Source organism: Megalopta genalis, chromosome 4 (genome assembly GCF_051020955.1).
Source record: "Megalopta genalis isolate 19385.01 chromosome 4, iyMegGena1_principal, whole genome shotgun sequence".
NCBI lineage: Eukaryota > Metazoa > Arthropoda > Insecta > Hymenoptera > Halictidae > Megalopta > Megalopta genalis.
This window is the reverse complement of record NC_135016.1, coordinates 18691076-18714223: the sequence shown is the minus strand read 5'-3', so window position 1 is coordinate 18714223 and position 23148 is coordinate 18691076. Positions and strand designations below refer to the sequence as shown.

Below are 23148 nucleotides of genomic sequence, written 5' to 3'. Positions count from 1 at the left end.
CCTGCAACCTGACTGCGGTCATTTCGATCCTCTGTAATCGGCTCCGGTTATTTATTTATTTATTTACGCGGCTTCCGTTCTGTTCTAGTAGGGAGTCCTGTTTTCGATGTTGTCCCATTTCGCTGTTGTTTCGTGCTTCTACTTTCCTTCGTTTCTTTTCTTTTCTTTTCTTTTCCTTCGTTTTCCGTTTCATCTGCTCTCGCGGTTTGCTCTCACGTTTTCCTCAAACCGCTTCGCATTATTTTTTCCAACTTATCAATCTTTTACCGCGTTCGCGGCGAGAGCTCTTGCTTTCGTTATTTACCTCTGGTTCTTCTCTTGATGGAGGTTTTACTTGCTTCTTCTCTTTCTCTTCCTCTCTCATTCTCCTTCTCTCTCTCTCTCTCTCTCTCTCTCTCTCTCGTGCACTCATTTTGTTCATTTCCGTTGCTCATTCTTGTTTATTTATCTATTTATATTTCGATGTTTTACTGCTACGGCGGCATTCGCGCGATTTCTTTGATCTGATAAACGGATGGAACGGCTTTTGCTTTTGTTGATGATCGTTTCTTCGTTGACGATCTTCTGAATTAGAACTCTTAGCTCGGAGATCAGGTGCTTTAAATTGTTGTCTAATGCAACAGGTGAAAGAATCATTAGAAAATACATGCGGTAAATTTTTCCCAATTTTCCTTTAGCTTGTAAACAAAAATGGACAATTTGGGGAGAGGCGATACGATTGTATAATCGCCTCGATTAACGATGTGCAAGGCTCGAATAATCGTATCTTCTCCTCCCAAATTGCTCATTATTGTTTACAAATTGAAGAAAAATTAGGGAGAATTTATTGCACATTTCAGCCTGTTGGAGTCGTTGAAAAAAGTAAATAAATGGCTTTTGTCTGTTGCAACGGATACCGAAGAATTTTATTTATTTACTTATTCATTCAATAAAATTCATTCGCAGGAAACAATCGCTGTTTAAAACGATTAAACGTGAAGAAAATAGCAAATGCTTCCACGATAACTGCAATAACAACAATAACTACAATCAAATTTTACAGTAAATTCTCCGCAATTTTCCTTCAGCTTGTAAACAATTTTGTACAGTTGCTGATATATTTGTAGTTGCAGATTGTCAATAATTAGATAAAAGAAGTGCAAAGAATTGTATCTTCTCCTCCCAAATTGTCCATTTTTGTTCACAAGCTGAAGGAAAATTAGGGAGAATTTACTGTACTTGTTGCAATAATATGTGTAGACGGTTGCATTTTACAATAAACTCTCCGCAATTTTCCTTCAGCTTGTAAACAATTTCGTCCAGTTGCCGATATTTCCACAGTTGCAGATTGTCAGTAATTATAAAAACGAGTAATAATAATCGTATAATAGTAATAATAATAATAATCGTAATAATCGTAATAATAATCGTAATCGAATAAATCGCTCATTTATATTTACGAACTAAAATTAAGAAGAATTCACCGTACACGAATATATCCGAACTCCGACGGAACAGAAGAAAAGTATCAGTATCGGTGAAGAAATTAAAGAAACTCCGCGCCGAGAAAGGTTCTTTCACGATACACGAAACAATGCCGGATGAATGGTGTTTTCCGGCGAAGCACTTCGCTGGTTAAAAGCAAGAGGCACTACAGCTTCTTTACACCTGTCCGTGAAACTCGTCGTCTTGCTCACGGTTTCACGACGATCGTGCCGAGCCGAGCCGAGCCGGCTTCCCGCTGCCAGGAACTTTTCATCGATACGTCTCGAAGCCGGACAAAATCGACGAGAGGAAAATGACGGGCGCCAGGGGGCCCGGAGCCGCGGGAGCGAGCGGGGGGGCCGAACTCAATTAATACCGGTGCTCCCGGTTTATACTATATTTCTTGGTTGCGGTATCAAGCGAGCCAGCAGCCCACCTCACGTCTGTCTGCATTTGTTCCAATTCACTTGCTGCCGATTACCGCTCCCTCCAGGCCTCGATCCGCCCCGGCTCACCCTCGACCCCACATCGCCGTTCCCCATTTTCATCCCTATTCTCCCATTTCCTCCGCCGTCCCATCCTTTTCCCTCCCCCCCTCTCTCTCTCTCTCTCTCTTTCTCTCTATATATATTTCTCTCTCGCTCTCGCTCTCTCTCTATTTCTCTCTCGCTCTCGCTCGCTCTCTATTTCTCTCTCTCTCTCTATTTCTCTCTCGCACTCGCTCGCTCTCTATTTCTCTCTCGCACTCGCTCGCTCTCTATTTCTCTCTCTCTCTCTCTCTCTCTCTATTTCTCTCTCGCACTCGCTCGCTCTCTATTTCTCTCTCTCTCTCTTTCGCTCGCTCTCTATTTCTCTCTCGCTCTCTCGCTCTCTATTTCTCTCTCGCACTCGCTCGCCCTCTATTCCTCTCTCGCTCTCGTGGGCGCTTTCTCCCCGTTTGCTCGACTCGGCTGAACTCGATTCGACCAGAGTCGATTCGCTGCGGCACAGTGTCACGTAACCGCACTCCGAGTGTATCGAAAGAGACGATGCACCGGGTTAAGGTCCAGAGACTCGCCGATGGCCGTCTGGAGCCTCTTCCTTCCAGCAGGAAGGCTCCGCCGGGCATTGATCGATTATCGTTGCGTCCCGACTCGTACGCGGCACATTTATTAGGACCAGGCTCTATCCTCGACCTCTGACGTCGTCCATTCTCTTTATGATTTCCCTTGTCCATTGCCTGTCATCGGGACCGGCAAAAAGCATTTGCTCGAACGGATCGAGCGTCTGCTGCCCCGCGACTGCTCGCACCGTCGGCTACGTCTAAATCGAGCGACTCGAATGTCTCATTCGATGAGTATAATGTAATAGACTATCGATAGAGTGGTGAATAATGTAGTAATATTATTGATAGAGATATATATGGAGTATCGATAAACTCTAATATATGGAGTATCGATACGGTAATTTCTCTCTAATTGACGCTCAGATTGCGCGCAAAAGTCGACAATTTGGGAAGTGGAGATGCGATTATTCATGTTTTGCATCTCGTTTTTATAGTTATCGACAATTCGTCGACAAACGAACCACAAGGATCGAATAATCGTATCTCCTCTTCCCAAACTGTCCACTTTTGTGGACAATCTGAGCGTCAATTAGAGAGACATTACTGTAATCTGTAAGCAACAAACCTGTCCAAGCATTGAAATTCAAAGGACTGTCGCTTCGAAGTCGAACACCTTGAACAGAAAAAAATCGCACGACACCAGGCAACGCTCCTTATCGCAGAAAAATAGTCGCTTTCGAGCAGAGTAACTCTAATTGAACCTTGAAAAATTATGTTCGCCTCGGGTGATCGAACAACGTCGAACAAAACGATCGTCGAAAGTGCTGAAAATCGCTCTCGATATCCGTACATCATCGCCGGACAGCAACGTATCTGAACATCTCAGGGAAAAACGAACGACGCATGGTTATAGCATAAACTTCGAGCTTTAAAATGAGCCAAGGCTCGTCCTCGCGGCGTTCTTATTAACGGAATTACAACGACTCGAATATCGACGATTCCGTTCGCGCCGCCGAAGTCGAAGTAGCTCGCGTCTATTGACTTCATTAACCCAGTCGATGAAGAACCTCGACGAGCCACCCTCCCGCGCGACAGTAATTAATTTAACGATTCGATTCCTAAGCCCTGATTGGATGGTCCTTGGTCGCGTCATTCTTAAACCCCGCCGAAAACACCGTTTAACGAGCGAGCTAACGAGGAACCGGCAAAGCTCCGAATTACAACAAGTTCTCGCAGCTGTGCCGCGAGACAAACGAGGGAACACACTGGTGAGAACGGGTTCGAGATCGTCGGTGCTCGCAAAGCTTTCGGGGATAACGATACAAGCCATCGCGCCGCGCCGCGCCGAGCCGGGCCGCGAGCGCTTTTTTTTCTTCTTGTTTCGAACGGATCCGCCGCTCGCGCGCGCCAATAATAAAGTTCAGGGTGGCTCGTTCATCATATTCCATCAATAGGTCCCAGCGATCTCTCGCCCATTCAGTCTCGCTTCCCTTAATCTTCCTTCGACTTCCCTCGGCAAACGCGTAGATTAAAGGATTTACGAAATTAGTTTTACCTCCTCGCGTCGTCGTCGTCGCCGACGTAGCCGTCGTCTTCGTCCTCGTCTTCGTCCTCGTCGTCGACGTCTAGGCGGCCGGATATTAAGCTGCGCCCGGTAAAATGATTGCGAGAGGACTCGCGCGGTAAACAAAGCCTTAAAAATAACATTTCCGCAAGCGCCGCATGTTTGCGAATAATCGGCCGCCGCCTGCCATTCCAGACTCATTTCATCCTGCCTCGTTTGCGAATACCGCCGAAAACGTTGGCCCATATTAAAATTTGTCGGTATGAAGCAAATTGTTAGCGCACCGTTTTGCATCTTTGGCATCCTCTCTCTCGTGGCCAACGAGACTTCGTACTCGACGCGTTCAGTAGATAGCGGATTTTATGTATGATGACGTCTAGATTGCATTTAGTTTGCATCGCGTTTAAGTTTTCCGTAATTTGTGTTCAGATCGCGCGGAAAAATGTGCAATTTGGGAAGAGAAGAGCCGATTATTCGAGTCTTAAGGCTCGTTTTTATAGCCACCGATTGTCGGCGATTGTGAAAACGAGACGCAAGGCTCGAATAATCGGGTCCCTTCTTCCCAAATTGTTCACTCTTGCGCGCAATTTGAGCGCGAATTAGAGAGAAATTACTGTACATTGGTTTAGATCAGAGATGGATCTTATTCTTCATCATTAGAATCTGAAGTAGGTGAATATTTCTAATGTCAGCTGGAAAATTCTTGTTACGCAGGATTATGCTGCGATCAATTTTTGCGAAAATCGGAAATCAGTGATTTCAACTTTTGTTCTGAGAATGTCAGAAACATCTGGTATTGCTCATCGACTAATCGACTTATCAATCCAGAGAATTAAAGGTACATCGCCCATTAAAACTGTCTTTGAGAAAATCCAAAATCTGTGATCTAAACTTTTGTTCTGAGAAAGTCAGAAACATTTTCCGGTATCGTTCGTCAACTAACTGATTTATCGATCCAAATAATTAAAGATACATCGCTTATCAAAACTGCCTTCGCGAAAATCCGAAATCAGTGACCTCGACTTTTGTTCTTAGAACGTCAGAAAGATCTTCTAGCATCACTCATCGACCAATCGACTTATCAATCCAAAGAATTAAAGGTACAGTAATGTCTCTCTAATTGACGCTCAGATTGTCCACAGAAATGGACAATTTAGAGGAGAGGAGATACGATTATTCGAGCCTTGCGGTTCGTTTATATAATTCCGAATTCTCAACAACTATAAAAACGTGCTGCTGCAAGGCTCGAATAATCGTATCTCCTGTTCCCAAATTGTCTATTTCTGTGCGCAATCTGAGCGTCAGTTAGGGAGACATATTACTGTACATCGCCCATCAAAACTGCCGGCTTAAACACCGCACAAATCGACCGCGTGAAACAGCGCCGCTTAAATCGTGCGGCCGGTGGTACGTTGATCTTGACTTTCGGCCAGATATCCGGCATTTTTTCGGCACGGCGATTACGTCCGTCCCCGCGGCGTTGTGTATCGATTACGCGACTCGTTCGCGGCGAGCCGTCTAAATATCGCGCGCCGCATAACTGCATTACCGTTGCCCGGGTTATTTGGACTGCTACTTACGCAAATAATAGTTTAATATCGCTTGTCCCGGCCCCGTGACCATTATTTGACCTCGGATGTGCCCGGTGATCCTGATTAAATCTACAATTTCCTGTCTTTCGCCGGCGAAATTGCCGTGTTTCCGGGCACGCCGGCGGATTAGCGCGGAAATCGGGGCTACAACCGCGGTGAAAGAGTCACGTAGCCCGACGCGCGTCACGCACATATTAAAAGCCTACGAAATATGCGGCCGCGTGGGAAGAAAGTTTAATTCGAGAGCGCATCGCGGCCGAGCCCCGATGCTCGGGCACCCATTGATCGCCGGGGCCACGCGAGAACCGTGTACGGTTTTGTTGGCACGCGAGAAGAATAAATACGGTGGACCGTGCTTTCCGATCGATTCGGTTCCATCAATGTTTTCATACATGATTGCCGGGGGAGCAGCCTAGCGACGAGTGAATTATACGATAATTACGCGCGGGATCGCGCCGCGACGTACGGGCACGTTCAACGATCCGATAGAAAAGTGTGTTCCACGGAAGTTGATCGGTTGCGGACCGCCTACGACCGCAATGTTTAACGCCGAATCTGCCGTGCAAAAAATTCTTCAAATTATGAAGATTTTTCTATAAAATTAATTCAGTGAGTTTCTTCGTTAAAACGTGCCTCACAATAAACATGGCGAGAAGTCTAAATAAATTCAGTGCTGTCATTCTTAACACCGAACCTATTGTGCAAAAAGTTCTCGAAATTATGAAGATTCTTCTGTAAAATTAATTCAGTGCATTTCTTTGTTAAAACGTTCTTTATAATAAACATGTCGAGAAGTCTAAATAAATTTACTGCTGTCATTCTTATAAATAGTCCGCGATTCTTTATGTTCAAAATAGTTATCAGTATCGATTATAATTAGCAGTGGCCAATTAGAAGCGTATTTCTATCTCTAACGATCTTGATAAGTTGAGAATAATACATCGACATTCTACTCATTTTCATTCTAACTAGAAAATCAACACATTTCAGTCGCGTTTAGTGCTCGGCAGGTTCGCCATTGAATTTATCAGAACATGCTCTTTTTCTATGAAAAGTCATGGTCGCCCTGGCATTCTAGTTATCCTAAAAAGATCCTCTACTATACTTCTAGGAAATTAGAGATTCCTGAGGTGATTCGAAGAAACTTTTACCTTAGCGAAAATGCAATCCGCGGCTTCGTTTACGAGTTATCAACGAAAAACAGTGACCAATCAGAGGCGAGCTCGCTTAGCGCTAGGCGGCCGAGCCAGTCAGCGGAACTGAGCTCCGTGTACTCGTTGGCAGGGCCGTCGCGCGCCAGCCGAGCTCGCCTCTCATTGGTCATCGTTTTTCGATAATAATTCCTAAACGAAGCCACGGATTGCATTTCCGCTAAGGAAAAAGTTGCATCAAATAACCTCAGGAATCCCCCATTTCCTGGAAATACCATAATTTTAGACACCCTCTAAAATCATCCAAAACAGCCGCTTTCAGTATTCCATCGGCTCCGAGTTAACGAATTCGGCAAGGCCGAAGGAATAGCAACTGCCATTCCAGTCGGCCAGGTGCGGTTAAGCAACATCTATCAAAGGGCGATTCGTTTCTCAAACATGATTGAACCTATCGCGAGTTTTGACGTAGCCGCGCCGACGATCGACGTGTTGCCCGGCGTCGGTTGCCGCGGCGTCCGCGAAACTTTTTTCTGGGGCGCACGTCTAGCGCAAGGTAACAGGCTCTCGATCAAAGTATCAAACATCAATTATATCATCACTCACTTCCATACTGCTGCGCGAAGAGAGAAGCGAAAACCTGTCCGGGACTGCGGGCGCCTCTAGCTGCGGACGAAGCGGCGGCGGCCGTCACGGTGTGAAGAGAGTTTTCCTCTTCGTCGCTGCTCGATTGGGCACTGGGCCCGTAACCGCGCCTGTCTCGCCATTCCAGGGACCGTTGACGGCGCAGTCCACGGCCCCCGTTACCGTGACTGCGGCCTAGCGTGCCCTCGCCCTCCATCACTGAAGCATCTGCAATCGGAAACAGCATTTTTCTTGAGGGCGTTATTTGAGATAAAAGGGTGTAGAATGAGACACACACGTAAATAACTATATTTAAACCTTAGAGCTCTATGGACGCATATATGCGTTTGTCGATTTTTTCAATCAATATGCAGTTATTTTCGTGTAAAATTAATACAGGGACACTCGTTAGTAATTTGCCTTCCTTAGGTAGCGGTTGGGCAATATTATTATATTTATATATATAATTTATATATTTATTTATATTTATATTCATATATATTTATATATATATATATATCTATATATAATATAATATATATAATATACATATATTTTATTTATATTTATTTATAATTAATTTATATTTATAATTTAATATTATTATATTTATTATTATTATATTATTTATTATTATATTATAGCAATACTATCATAAAAATCCCCGGGAATTTCCGAAACGGAAATCCCATTTTATGTGTCCCACTCTCTAACCAATTAGATTTCAAACTAATTACATGCACTGTCACCTTTTCGCGACTCAAAGCCCTCAAAACGACTCAGTCAGCAGTATCGTCTTGTGAATGTAAGAACCTCACGGTCTCGCTCGCGTCAACAACGATACTGCTGAATATAACTTGTTCGATTTTTTTTTTTATTTGTGACACCCTACAAAATGTCAAATCTTGAGGAACATTTCACAAGAGACGACAGTGAAATAGAATATAGCGAATCACTATCATCGGACACTGAATCGGAAGATTAATTATTTAACCTTCTGCAAAGGAATCGCTATAATTTATTACTGTTTGCGCCTTGTATAGTCACTTTAGTGTGGCAAAAAGGTAGTTAAATTCTAGAATTTTGAAAAAATGAATGTTCGGATAAGGGAGTCCCTACTGCGCCACCATCTTTTCCCCGTCGCTCTGCTATGTTCTTAATTTTGAATAGAAGCTTAATCGAAGCTCGATAGAAGGCTCCGTCCGTCACCGATTTCCGAGCGCCAGCGTTTAAATGAATTTCGCGCAGCATTTCGTGGATCGCTGATTTCTTGGCTTTCAACATTTCGGTGTCTACAATTATTTACAAACGAGAGACCCGGATTAAATGCTGTTCATATTACATTTTCCGTTCGATATCAACGACCGTTTCATTAACGGAGAAACTTAACAGTGCGCCCGGCTGCAGTGACGCGTAAAAACGAGTGACAGCATTACGACCGCATGCAATAATCGGAAAGGCAGAGAGGGAAAAAAAGGGGTACCGGGGAAATGAAATTTCCACGTATACATATATATATGTATATTCGCGTGTAACGGCACCGGCGAGCGCATCTCGTACATGACTGACGTTTAAGTAAATAGAGGCCGGACGATTTCCTGTATTCCGATATTATAATTCATTTATTCCCCCACGGTTAAATTCCCGACGCGAGATTGTCAAGCTTGATCCAGGGGGGAGGGAAAATAAACGGGAGCCTACGTCCGATTTTCGGGAATGCGCGTGCATGCGCGTCCGTGCTCGAATTCTCTGTTTCGTTTTCACAAACCGAAACTGTCATAAGAGAGCGGCGGCCAGAAAAGCAGAATCGGCGGTCGCGATCGGAAATCCTGTTTCCGAGTGGAAAACCGCATTTCGCCAGGGCGCTGTCGGGTCTATGACGAGGATCAAACATTATTAAAGCCGAAACGGATTTTTCTGTTGCGCGGTCGATTTATGGGAGGAGGGGAGGGAAAAAAAAGAGAGAGTGCGCGATTCCGGACGCCTCTGGACCGTTGAAACCTGATATCACTTCGACATCAAACAACGCCGGCTCATTAAGTATTCACAGCCGGCGATGGGAGTCATTCGAGGTCGAATGAAATCGAATTGCCAGCGCGACACTCCGCCGATATCGAATACCGATTATTCCCGTTTCGACGCCGACAAACGTGTTTACGTTCGGACCGCGGCCTTTGTTTTGCCTGTCGCCAGGAATTTTGATACGCCCGGCGAACGGATTCGTGTTGCACATCGGAACGGATCCGGCCGTCCTCAAATTTCTTACCTGCATAAGTGTGCTACGAGTGCAACGGCGGAGCAGAATATCGAACGAAGAAAGAAGCCGGGAACATGCTCGAATAAGCTTCGAGTATTTTTATAAAATTTCTTCTCCCGTTTCTTTAATCTGTATTTTATATTGTAAATGATTATTGTATTATTGTATTATTGTAAATTATTATTATTGTAAATCGATCGACGTATTTTGTTCGGAGAGATTGCATTTGGATGAACCACTTTTAATGATCTATTTGTCTGTACATAATTGGTGATCAGCCGTCGTATACTAAAGGGTTTGTATCTGTAAGTTAGTGAATTAATTTAAATTGGATCGATAATGATCGAGGCAGATTTGAAAATCGTAGCTTAGACTTAGCTTAAACTTTCAGGATAAAAATTCGGGATAATCGATATGGGAGAAAATATTGTGTAGTCTTTCAAAACAATTTTTATTTTACCTTACAATGGAAGGGAATGAGAACACTTCGTCTCCACAATATGGAAAATTTAATCCTTGCACTCGAGTCCATTTTGACTCTAAATCCAAAGTAGTTCTTCTCCCTTTTTGCAGTCTTGTGCTTCATACAACGGTTACACTTTTAACAATTTATATATATATATATATATATATATATATATATGAATTCTTTTATAGAAAAGAATAATAATAATAAGTTCATTCATGTATTCTGGTAAAATTCCTTTCTTACTAGAAAAGGAAGCATAAAAAAGAAATTTTATGCAGCCGTCACACGAGAACAATAAAAATAAAAAATATACGATTGTATACACAATGATATAATACAAAAAGTAAAAAGAGAAGGTAAGATATAGTATAATATAGTAAGTAATATAGTTTAGTATATAATATAATAAAAAGTAAGATATATAATATAGTATATGTAATAAATACATAGTAGATATAATAAAATATAATTAATCACTCTTAGAGATCGGTAGATTGAATGACAAGTACATTTTCATATTACCAAAAACCTCAAAATATACAGTGTATCCTATAATTACCGCCCAGAAACGGTCGATTCCCGAGGTCATTTGAAGTAACTTTCTCCTCAGCGAAAATGCAATCCGCGGCTTTGTTTACGAGTTATCAACGAAAAACACTGACCAATGACACGCGAGCTCGTCTAAGCGCTAAGCAGCCGAGCCAATCAGCGGAACTGGGCATCGACCACTCGCGGCCGCCTCGTGCCAGACGAGCTCGCCTCTCATTGGTCAGTGTTTTTCGCTGATAACTCGTGAACGATGCCTCGGATTAGATTTTCGCAAAGGAAGAAGTTGCTTCAAATGACCTCAGGAATCACCTCATTCCGTGCGTTAACATAATTACGTGTACTAAACCCGTGTACTAAAGTCACTCTTTCTATTTCTGTCGTAGAAGTAGTAGAAGAGCCATGATGATGAAACATTTCGTGGCTCCCGACGAAAAGAAGCTGCTCCTGTCCGATCGCTTCGATCGCTTCTGACTGGATACGCTCGGCCGGAGTATCTCCGGATCAATAACATCTTGAGTGTGTACGGGATCAGATAATTGAGTGGCGGATACCTCTCGAAATTCCCATGGAGACGTCCTCGCGGTGAGTAGCTCTCCCTTGATTACGGAGACAGCTGATTGATGCTCGGGGCTACGATCCAAGCGGATCGGCAGTCTTAAGATCACTCGCTGTGCCATGGACTATGAAATTTCTCGTGGAAATCGCCACCGTAAACAGCAGCAGGACTCTTCGCTGTTGGGCCACGCCTTCGCAACATCGACTGGAGGCCGTCGACGACGCGGCAGAATTTCGTGCGAGTGGCAACCTTTGCGTGGCAACGCATGATTGAGAGAGCTTAGAGACCAGGCGTCGATTATGTCTGTGAGAAATTTCGTTGAGCTTGAAGCTCAAGTCGAGCTTGAATTTTACGTTCTATTCGATTGCGGGTTTTATTTAACACGTTGAACGCCACGGGGGTCACCGGTGACCGGCACTTAACCCTTTCGCTCCGATGGGCGTATATATACGCCCTCGAAGAATGACCATTCGTATACGAAGAGCGTATATATACGCTCTGGAAAAGTGGGCGCGCGGGTACGAAGAGCGTATATATACGTTCATACCATATACACTTTTATTTCATATTAGGTCCACCAGAAAGTTCTGTCCGTTTGAGAAATGAAAGGAAATAATAGATTTTTCATAAATTTAGTAATATTTATTGTACAACATAATTTCCGTCGTTACTTACGACCTCTTGCCAGCGTGATGGCAATTTGTGAGCAACATTTTTCAAAAATATATGTCTCAAACGAATATGTGCGTATCTATCGAAATTTGCAATGACATTATCGGACAGAACTTTCCGGTAGACCTAATACTTTACACGAGATACTTTTGTTAATCGAGTATCTGGCAACGCTGCACGCCTTAAACAATTGACTATCGTGAAATATAACACTATCGACAAGACGATATTGTGTTTTATTCGAACGATACACAGTTTCAGTCTTCTTTAGAACATTGCCAGCGACGGATATATACCAGCAATTTATAACAGTAGCAATTAAAAGGTTTACACGAGTTTATAATTCTAAAATAATTTTGTTGGCTTAATTTAATCATTCACGGGTAAATACTCAATTTCTGCCTTCGCGATAATATGTTGAGCTTTTAAGTATTTAATTTTTTCAGACCCATTATCAAATCATCGGGAAAAGAAAATTTAGGAGAATATTTTCCACGAGTGACAGCGAAAATACTGAAAGTGAAAATACCGATACTGAAAGCGTTTGCCATGCAAGACAAACGGTAACGTGCTCAAGATCAGAAAAATCTGAATATATTTGGACTACGGAAAACTTGAAACCAGAAATACATTCCGTACTTCAGTGCCAGCTACTCGATAATACGCTCCGTTCGCAGCGATCACATTTCGACGCAAGCGCTCCGTAGCGAAAGGGTTAATTTGGCGGTCATGGGGGCCACCGGTGACCGGCGCGAAGAAATTGATAGAAATATATATAATTTAAAACAAATGTCATTATCTAAAATTTTGTATTATTACCATCGTCGATTCGAACAGTGACCCCTGTCGCAATTAACATGTCAAACATGGTTATACACTGTAACTTATCTATTGCAGATAATATTTATTTCAATGTTATATGTATCGCATAAAAGAAAATTCATCGTGGCGCCATGGACAATTTCTGTAAAACCAGCATGGCATTCAACGAGTTAAGACCACTTTGAAGTCGGTCGAGGTGCTATGTAATTTTTAGAAATTATTTCGATTACCAAGATGTTTGATGTCAAGAAGGACCATTGTTGATCGAGTGTCTCCGACGGTCGACATTCGGTTGGAGAACGGTCGGAGCCGGTTCACGTGATCAGAAACTCACTGTACCAATCAAGACACTCTAGTCAAGTCAGCCATTGAGTTCATAGGCCAGTACACAGTTCAAAGCTAGGAGCATGGGTTCTTGTTGCTAACTAGTTAATGATCGGCTACCTGGTACGATTAGGCATCTGTTCGACCAATAATCGTGCGGGCAAACATGTGAACACAATATTCGGCACTATTTAGTCTGGTATTGTTTTATCGTCGAATTTATATTGCGAAAGTGGCCGAGAAATCGGCTGTCAAGTGTGTGCAATTACGGTAATTTCTCCCTAATTCGCGCTCAAATGCGGCACAAAGAGTGGACCATACGATGGAGACATGTACGAAATGGAGACACGATTATGCGAGCTTCGCGGCTCGTTTTTTATAGTTACCGGTTGTCGAGGACTATAAAAATGAGCCGCGAAGCTCGAATAATCGTATCTTCGCTTTCCAAATTGTCTATTCTTGTGCGCAATCTGATCGCTAATTAGGGAGAAATTACTGTATCTTCTTGTTTCCGCGACGACGGTAAAAATGCGATTCAAACTGCGCGAATGATTTCCGATGTACGGTAAATTCCCCCTAATTTTTCTTCCGTCTTGTAAACAAAAAAGGCAGAATTTGGGAAGAAGAATGTTCGAGCTGTGTGCCTCGTTTTTATAGTTATTGATAATTGGAAAACATAAAAATGAGTCGAAAAACTCGACTAATCGTATCTCCTATTCCCAAATCGTCTATTTTTGGGCGCAATCTGATCTAAATTAGGGAGAAATTACTGTACTACCTTGTTTTCGCGACGACGGCGAATGATTTCCGATGTACGGTAAATTCTCCCTAATTTTTCTTCGGCTTGTAAACAAAAAAGGCAGAATTTGGAAAGAAGAATGTTCGAGCTTTGCGCCTCGTTTTTATAGTTATTGATAATTGGAAAACATAAAAATGACCCGCGAAGCTCGACTAATCGTATCTCCGCTTTCCAAATTGTCCATTATTGTGCGCAATCTGATCGCTAATTAGGGAGAAATTACGGCAGTTCTTTGGTTAACGACGACGGCAGAAGCTCTCGAGTACCGCTGCGGGACACGCAAGAATCGTCGTCGGACGTTTCCGATATCGATGCACACGTGTATCTCGTCCGGACGAGTTAACAAGCTTCCCGAGGATCCTCGGCGAAATTGATACAATTCCGGCTCCGTCCGCCCTCATTTTTGCTCGGGAAATTAGAGTGACCGCGGGCGGCATTGTTTGGTCGACGGGCCGAGCAGCGTCATATTTCACGCACGAGCGAAACTTGAGAATCGTAATTGAACGCGGGGGGTGGGTGAGGTGAGGGTTGCTTCTCCGGTCCGGAGATTCGTTGGACGCATCCGTGACGTCAAGAGGAGTACGGGCATTAGGGAAAAAGTTATTCTTATTATTGAGGTGGGTCGCACGTGTATATTATTGCCAAGAAGTTGCCCTCCGCCGCGGCGACGAGCCAGCTAGAACGTGAAAGTTTTCCGATATCGCCGCGCGTCGCTCTCATAAGACAACCGAATGCATCGCGGCGTCGCCATTTTTGACAATTGCCCGAGACCGTCGCGCGTCGACGGAACGTGTCCCGACGACGCCAAGACACTTCGCGCGGGTCGCGTGTCAACCCGAACAATTTTCAGCCGCTGTTTCATTTACCGGCATTTTGCACATTTTCGCAACTGTTTTTCGAAATATTCGTGCTTTCTTATTTGGCCGAGAATTAACAGCTTTATCGGCTCATTTTTATCGTTTATCGCACGTTTTAAGCTAGGAAAGGAATTCGCGTGAAAATCCGCGGTCTAGTTATGGAGATACGAAAAGAACACCAGGTGCGATAACATTGATTATCACTGCGAATTGTTTGCTCGAACGTGAATGTTAATATTTACGTCGAGCTATCATGTTTGCCTGATTCGATTAGGATCCGCGATATATAAAGATGTTGCAAAAGTAATTGACAATAAATAATTATAGATAATTAAATTATAATATAATATAATATATAATAATTAAATTGTAATGTAATATAATATATAATTATATATAATTAAATTATAATATAATATATAATTATATATATAATTAAATTTTCAATTTCAATTTGATTAAGTGAAATATCTTAATTTTATTAAATTTTTCGAGTCGTTAACGTGACAGCTTATCGAATCATCGGCGAAGATTCCAACTTTAATTGGAACAATTCATGCATTTTCCACGAAAGAGTCGCTAAAGCTTGCAGAATTGTACAACAAGAAAAACTGTTGTGAAAAACTGTTGTGAAAAAAGCTGTCATTTTGACAGCAGTTAGGTTTAGTGTTAGCACTAGATTTCCGGAACCCGTCAAAATGACGCTAATTTGTTAATTCACGATTATTCAAATCGTAAAGATACATTTATGAGTTATTTATTCAATTGATATGTAACATATGAAAAATGTTACAATAACGCTTGTTCAAAATCAGAATAAATCTCCTGAATCAGAATAAATGTTACTTTTACAAACTGATATAAAACAGCTGTTTTTGGTACTCCGTAAATCTAGCGTTAAATAAATTGCAGCCGAAACGATCGGTCGGCGAAACCATAGAAACCATACCAAATGTCAGACGACGACATTTAAAATCTAATCTTTAATTTTTTTTTCAAAAACTTCCTACCGGTCTGACCATGGAGCGACCATTTTACTTGTCCAATGAAAGCCTACTCCACTTGTCCGACCAGGAAAAGAAGTCCGTCGCGTTAACAGGTCAATTCGGAGGTTCACAAAGCCGGCGCTTTCCGGCCACGATTTCATTGGCATTATCAGGATTTCATTGGCATTATCAGGATCGGATCGCCGTCAGAATGTTCCGTAACAGCGAGCGCTGTTCCGCGAAGCAGCGGAACCGTTGTTCGCGAGATAAGATACCGGGATTCGTCAGATGGACGCCGCCCGTAAGAATGCCGCTTTCCAAGGAAGTATAACAATGGTAGTTAAGGAACCATCGGGGCCCCAGCCTTTTCATAAAGGAGGACATAGTCCGTTTTTATAAATCCTAACATTTTACGCCGCGGAGGGAACGGGGGGGAGGGGTCGCGGTAATGTCGAGCACCCTTGGCCGTATAGTCAGCAACTACGGGACACAGGCATCCACGTGAAACTTTTTATATTGTACAAGACTGTCATATTATCGGCCGTTAATGCCACGTGTTATAAGTTATAGCGAAGAATAGTGCCCTATGGTTCGGTACTCCGCGTTTATGGCTCCTTATGGGAGTGTTCTATTAAAAGGGTGGATGCTGTTCTTAATACGCGAAACGAACAATAGGAGGTAGGCCGGCTGATCGTAAACGACGCGCCATAAAACATCCCATTTGCGATATAATCGCCTCGCTCTCCTGATGCGCAATGACAATTACTTCGGCTACGAAAATTGATAAACGTTGTCGTGGTAACTGCACCCTATCGCGTATGCCGCGTTTTGCCCCATAGTAAACGCGTGCGCGCGCGCGCGGCCCTTTTAGCGGAACGGCGCGGTTCCATTTAGGAGATTCGAAGTTGCCATGGTATTTAGAAAAATATATTGTTTATATAGAGTTCCCCGATACGAGCGATAGAACTTTCGATTGAAACGAAACGAGAACTATGGTAGATAATTTGGTGCTCGTTCTTTTGATTAGAAGGCGTTAAACGTTAAATTAGGTATTATCTAATTGACCACCACGATCGCGTTTGGTGGAGCGAACGCGAGGAAATCAATTTTCGATGACTCTGGCACACAAATCTTGGAATGTCTTTTCCTTTACTCGTTTTTCTTGAAATGTTACGTAACGAGTAGGCAATTTCATGAAAACGAAGCTTGAGGAAAAATGTGCTTGATCGACTGAAAGATTCGTTTTGTTAACTCTGCATTCGAAAAGAATTCCGTGTACGATAAATATTGTGTTAAAAGTGTTAAAATGTCTCTTAACACTTTAAAGGCCGCGCCAAGACACTAAATTAAAGTATTTAATGCAATCGAATAAAAAAAGCTAAGCGAAGTTTAAGAATATAAGAATATACAGAGTGTCCTAAAGTTATGGTACTTCCGAGAAATGAGAACTTATGGTACTTCCTGAGAACATTTGAAGTAACTTTTTCCTTAGCGAAAATGTTCTACGAGGCACTGTTCACGAGTTATTAAAGAAAAACGCTGACCAATGAGAAGCGAGCACGCCTGGCGCAAGGTAGTCGAGCCAGCGCCAGCGCCAGGCGAGCTGGCCTCTCATTGGTCAGTGTTTTCCGTTAATAACTCGAGAACGAAGCCTCGGAGAACAATTTTGTAAAGGAAAAAGTTACTTCGAATGAGCTCGGGAATAATAATATAACAATAATATAATAATATATAATAATTTTGGGACACCCTGTATAATATAAGTATAAGAATAGCTGAGAGTTACTCTTTTTAGCATTCGTACTTCCTGCGAATCTCAATAGAATCGAGAAACTAGAATGGATTAGCGTGAAAATGAATTTTTAAATAATTCTGTAACCCACATATCGATATGACGCGACAGGCAAAATGTTAAATTTCCAGATATAATCGTTTCTCCTCGCTCGAATTTGTATTAATATATAATTTCAAATATATGTCGAAGAGAGAGCGCGGGACTATTTTTCGCGGGGGTTGTTTTCACCGCGTTGTCAGCGGAAAACCGTGTCAAGTGTGGACGCTAGGAAATCGTTTCTGTTGTCGGGAGCAGACGCGGAGCTAGAAACCGTCACCGCCTACCGATCCCAATTAGAACGAGCTAATTTCAATCTCTCCCCGGGTCCTCGCTTCAAGTGCGATCTTCGTTAACCCGACTCACCGGCGGCAAGTTTTCCGATTCACTTACGGTTTGACGAGGTCTCTCTAGCGTCCCGACGCAGTTGCACGCGAGAACCGAGGGAAAGGGGGCCGAAGAAGGGGCCGGCAAAACAAAACATCGTAAAGCACCCTCGTCTGTAGAGGATGCGACCTGCTAGCCGCTATTGAGCCAAGTGAGAAAAGTGGCTACGAGAGGTGCCCGGCGATGCATAAGGGCACGTTTCCAGAGAACGGTTTATCCCTCGTCTCGGCTCCCTATGTCCCATTGAAATTTAACGCCCACGCTTCAGAACCGCGGGACGTTTTCCCACGAAAAATTGATCGCCCAAGAATTCCGGCTTCGGAACCGCCGCTAACGAATTGTTCCGTCACGACTGAAACCGGGATACGCCTGTTAAATTTCTCGTTCTGCCTTTTTCGTAACGTGTTTGTAAACCTGAGAAACATTCTGTTCGCTCCTCGTGGCAGCAAGTCGGTTCTGCGTGGAAGATAAAGATGCAGTTTGTTAGATGTTCTTGGATTTAACCCTTTGCCATACTATTTAAGCTCCAAGAATGTGTGCTATAAACATGAAGTGATTCGCGTTGATATTTGGATGATTTTAATAATTAATAGTTCACATTAATAGTTATATATTATAATAGTATAATATTAATAATATTGTATTATAATAGTTAATATTAATAGTTATATATTATTATATGTAATATTATTATATACTATATTAATATACTTAATTATTATTATACTATAATAATATTATATTATAATATAATACCATAATAGTTAATATTAATAGTTATATATTATTATATGTAATATTATTATACTATATTAATATACTATAATAATATTATATTATAATATAATATCAATAATACTATATTATAATATAATATCATAATAGTGTAATATTAATAATATTACATTATAACATAACATTATAATAGCATGATATTAATAGTTAATATTGCCAAACGCAATAACTTTTTAAAGACCGGACTAAACGACTCGAATTCTTTTCTAGACGATTAATCGACCAAACTACTATAACACGACTAAGACTAAAGGGTAAAGGGCAACCTTTAAAAGTTGCTAAATCTTTAATTATTTCCTCGAAATAAACTACAAAAAACGATTCCTCCTCTCGGAACGGTGTATAACATAATTTTGCAGAACGTCGACTACAAAAAGTTTGCGACTCGAACTTCCAAAAATTATACCATCTTCCAAGACGCGTTCAGAGACCGGACAACCGCGCGAATCTCTCGTCGATGGTATCGGACAGTTTCCGCCGAAAAATAAAGCCAACAGGAAGACCGTCAGCTGATCGATCACCGATCGACGTCACCTCGCGAAGCGCACTGTCAACTCGCCGGATTCGCCGGCATCTCTCCGGGCGCTCTTACCGTAAACATAAATCAGTCCGCCGGAGTTGTGGGTGGCCTCTTAGAGAGGGGTTAAAAAGCCCCCTCCCTACGCCCCCCGATGGTACGCACGCATACTAGCTCGCGTATCCGCGTAGCCGTAGCCGGTATGTACACGTAAAACCGCGAAAAGTCGCCTCGTAACACCCGCGGCCGGGAATATAGTGGCACTCCGACTTTCAGGCCACGAATTCAGTCTTAGAGAAGCCATACCATAAAAGGCTTTAAGAGTTTCCTCGTGTTCCCGCGAATTGAGTGGGGATTTGCATGGGACGTCGTGGCGGGAATTCCGCGAGAGAAATGTGGACCGAGTTTTTAAACGGCATCTAATGAAGCCGACGCTCGCCGCGCGCGTTGTTCGAGTGACGCCCAAGTCGCGCGACGCGGGGCCTAAGGAGGGCAATCTGAATGCACGGTGCATAGGTCGGGGCCCTGGTCATGTGCCAGCCACGATTTCACGGAAGTTCGCGCCGGCTGAAAATATTTTTAGCGCGACGTTTCCTCGCGCGATCGTTGCTCGGGAAATTCGAGCGACGAGCAACTCGGGCTGCGTGTAAACATTCTGAAAGTGGTGAAATTGTTGATAAAACGCCTGCGGTGTCGGTCGATGCGCGTTATTGCATTGGCATCGCATTGCTTGTTTTGATATTGTTAACTTTGTAAAGGCTGTTTTTTGTAGGAAATGATTGAACAGATTTCGTAATTCAGGCGTACGCGGTAATGATTAATGAATTTGGTATTGTCGTTCTTATAAAGCACTACATGTCAGTTTTTTTATTATTGCTCGGTCGGATCGGTGTTAACGGAGCGCGATAAAATTGTTAGAGTCATTTACGCAAGTTCATGAGTTCGTATCGAAAGAACGGATACACTAATTGCTCGATGTTCAGTGGCCCAGAAAAGTGTTCGTACAGCTTCGAGGACGTGATAACTATTTCAAAACTGAACTAAACGAGTTGAATTCTTTTTTAAACGATAGAGGGATTAGTCTGTTAGACGATGACTGTAATGCTTTTTTTTTTAATTTCTGCTATTCGCAAATTTTGCTCAAATTTTCAGAATGCAAGTTAGAGATCTGCAAAAGGCATTTTTTAAATTTTCGTTCTAGACGCAGATAAAAAAGTTAAGGCTTTTTAATTTTTTCATTTCATTCCAAGTAGTAACAAAGTGTAGCTTTATAACAACTAGCTTATTTATTATTATTATTATATTATTATTATAGCAAATTTAACTAACTAACGAGCTTTTAACTATCTGAAGTCTATCTGAAGTCTAAGTCTGGTAGATTAGTCCCTCTATCATCCGAACAAAATTCAAGTCATTCGGTTCAGTGTTGAAAAATCGATTGCGTTTGAAAAGGTGTACTGTGCCCACACTTTTGTATGCCATTGCATCTGTAAAGTTTTGCGAATTCTTATAATCCGATGAGGTTAACCCTTTGCGGACGAGTGTCGGCAAATAGCCGCCCAAGTCTTTTTACCGCTTTTTTAAAATTAATTTATCAATTTAACTCTAGGTTCAGAACGAACTTCAGTTTGTCCACATATTTAGTAAGTAAGTAAATTGAAGTTTTCCACATATTTATATATAACATTATATCTTATAACATCTTTATTTTATATCCAATCCGGCTTCGTCCGCAAAGGGTTAAACTAATTCTTAAAATCCGATGAGTTTAAACCGACTCGAACTCCTCCCCGGTTTCCCCAAAGCTACGCAAAATTCCCCGCACACGTGTCATAAATCCGTGCTACCTAGATTCGAATCTTCCCAGTTAACGACAAATAACTTCGTCCACTTTCGAACAAGGCGAATAAGACGGTCAACGTGTTTCTAAACGGCGCCGACGAAGTCAACGGCGGAACGCGCATTGTCCCATCGTCGCCGGGTCCGCCGTCGGACGTAAGAAGGGCATCTGAATGCATGAAACATAGAGCGGAGCCGGCGGGGTCCTTAGCCGGATCCGCCTTCGGAGACAGAGGTTTGCATATTCATCGGGCCCGCGCCCGTCACGGCGCCGATCTCGAACGCTATAGACACCTTCTCTTCAGCCTTTTACGCGTCCCTCCTCGATATCGCCACGCGAGATAATTATGTCTGTTTGTAATCTCCTCGACGGGCTCCCCAGACTCGTAGACAGCCCACCACCATCCCTCCCCCCTCCCTCCTCCCTCGGGTCGGTGGTCGTAAACGTTCGCCTCTGTCTTCGATGACGGTCCCTCCCCCCGCCCCGCCCGTGAAAATTTGAATACCCGCTAATTAGAGCACAGCTGTGTGTACGTCCACGCCGAGTATTAGATATACCATTAAATTTTGCTTTGTACTCGGCGGCCGGATTCCGCGATCATGTTATGCATATGCCGCGGCACGCATCGCGAGCGGAATACGCTCGTGGCGGGTACGTGACGGCGCCGGTAATGCCGGCGAGCCTTGAACGACAATCGCTGTAACGCTCAGCCAATAAAGTGTAATGGGTTTCGATTCGTAGGTTTTGTTGGATCGTTCCGAGGCACCGGCTCGGATTTATGAGGCCGCCCGTAGGAGGAGTCTCTCTCTCTCTCTCTCTCTTCCTCTCCTCTCCTTTGCCCCACGTTCGTTACGGCGCGAGAATAGTGTCCTTCGAGATTATTGCTCCTCCGGGATCCCAAAAGTCGATACACTGCACGGTTTAATAAGCGTTCGCGCGTGAAAAATACTTGCTGCTTTTTATCGTCGAACGGATCGAATTGTCTTGCGATGTCTGTCAAAATGATTTATGCGACTTGATGCTACACAACGTGAACCTTTAAATAGAAATCAACAACAAATATATACAAATATTTATACAAAATTTTTTATTCCTCGATATTTGCGGTAAATTAGGGGTTCCTGGGGTGATTTGAAGCAACTTTTTCCTTAGCGAAAATGATCTACGACGCTTTGTTTGCGAGTTATTAACGAAAAACAGTGACCAATCAATGACGAGCTCGGCGCAAGGCCTAGCTGAGCTCACTTCTCATTGGTCAGCGTTTTTCGTTAATAACTCGTGAATGAAGCCTCGTAGAATATTTTCGCTAAGGAAAAAGTTGCTTCAAATGATCTCAGGAACCCCTCATTTCCCGGAGATACCATAATTTTGGAACACTTGGTATATAATAGTATATAATAGTATATAATAATATATAATAATATATAATAGTATATAATAATATATAATAGTATATAATAATATATAATAACTACCGCAAGTCAGTTAGTCGTATATATGCTATTTTATTTTCTATTGTTAAAACTAACTATACTCCGCATGTTAAGTTATTGACACAATTATTCAGAGTTCTAACGTCTCGAACAGTGTAAGTAGATCGTGCTTGCCACTGGTCAGACATAGACAGGAGGCGATAATTACGTCACACTTGTAAAAGATTACAGAAAAGCCATCATTCAATAAAAGAGATTTTTCAGCGATCAACCGATCAGAAAATGAACGGAAAACTCGGCTGCTTAAATGCACGTCTTTAATTACCTGAGAGTGATCAGGCGATCGCCTCATTACTGAGTCGACAAGTAAAATGGATTTATCAATATTCAGACGAAGAGGTGGAGAAACCTCTCTTGCATAAGCACGCCTTTATTTCCGTATAAATAAGTGGCTCGTACCTGTCAGTGGCTCGACAGGTAGAATCTCCCTTATCATTAGTCATGCGAGGCAAGAGAAAGCCGGTTTACGCGGGCATTTCTTCGTTCATTTCGAGAGAAATCAGTAGATTATCCTGTTACGTATCGAACAAGTAGAATGAGTTTACCCGGCGGTCAGA

General features: G+C 42.6%; 1 protein-coding gene across 6 annotated transcripts in view; it reads right to left on the bottom strand.

Annotated features, from left to right (window-relative positions):
• Positions 1–23148, bottom strand: part of Ten-a (Teneurin-a transmembrane protein) — a 1349343-nt gene that overhangs the window by 825225 nt on the left and 500970 nt on the right. For all 6 annotated transcript variants that reach the window (XM_033473288.2, XM_033473287.2, XM_033473289.2 and 3 more), the window contains exon 4: positions 7420–7665. In XM_033473288.2, the coding sequence (XP_033329179.2) occupies positions 7420–7654 (235 nt within the window). In that variant the 5' untranslated portion in view covers positions 7655–7665. The remainder of the gene's footprint in view (positions 1–7419; positions 7666–23148) is intronic.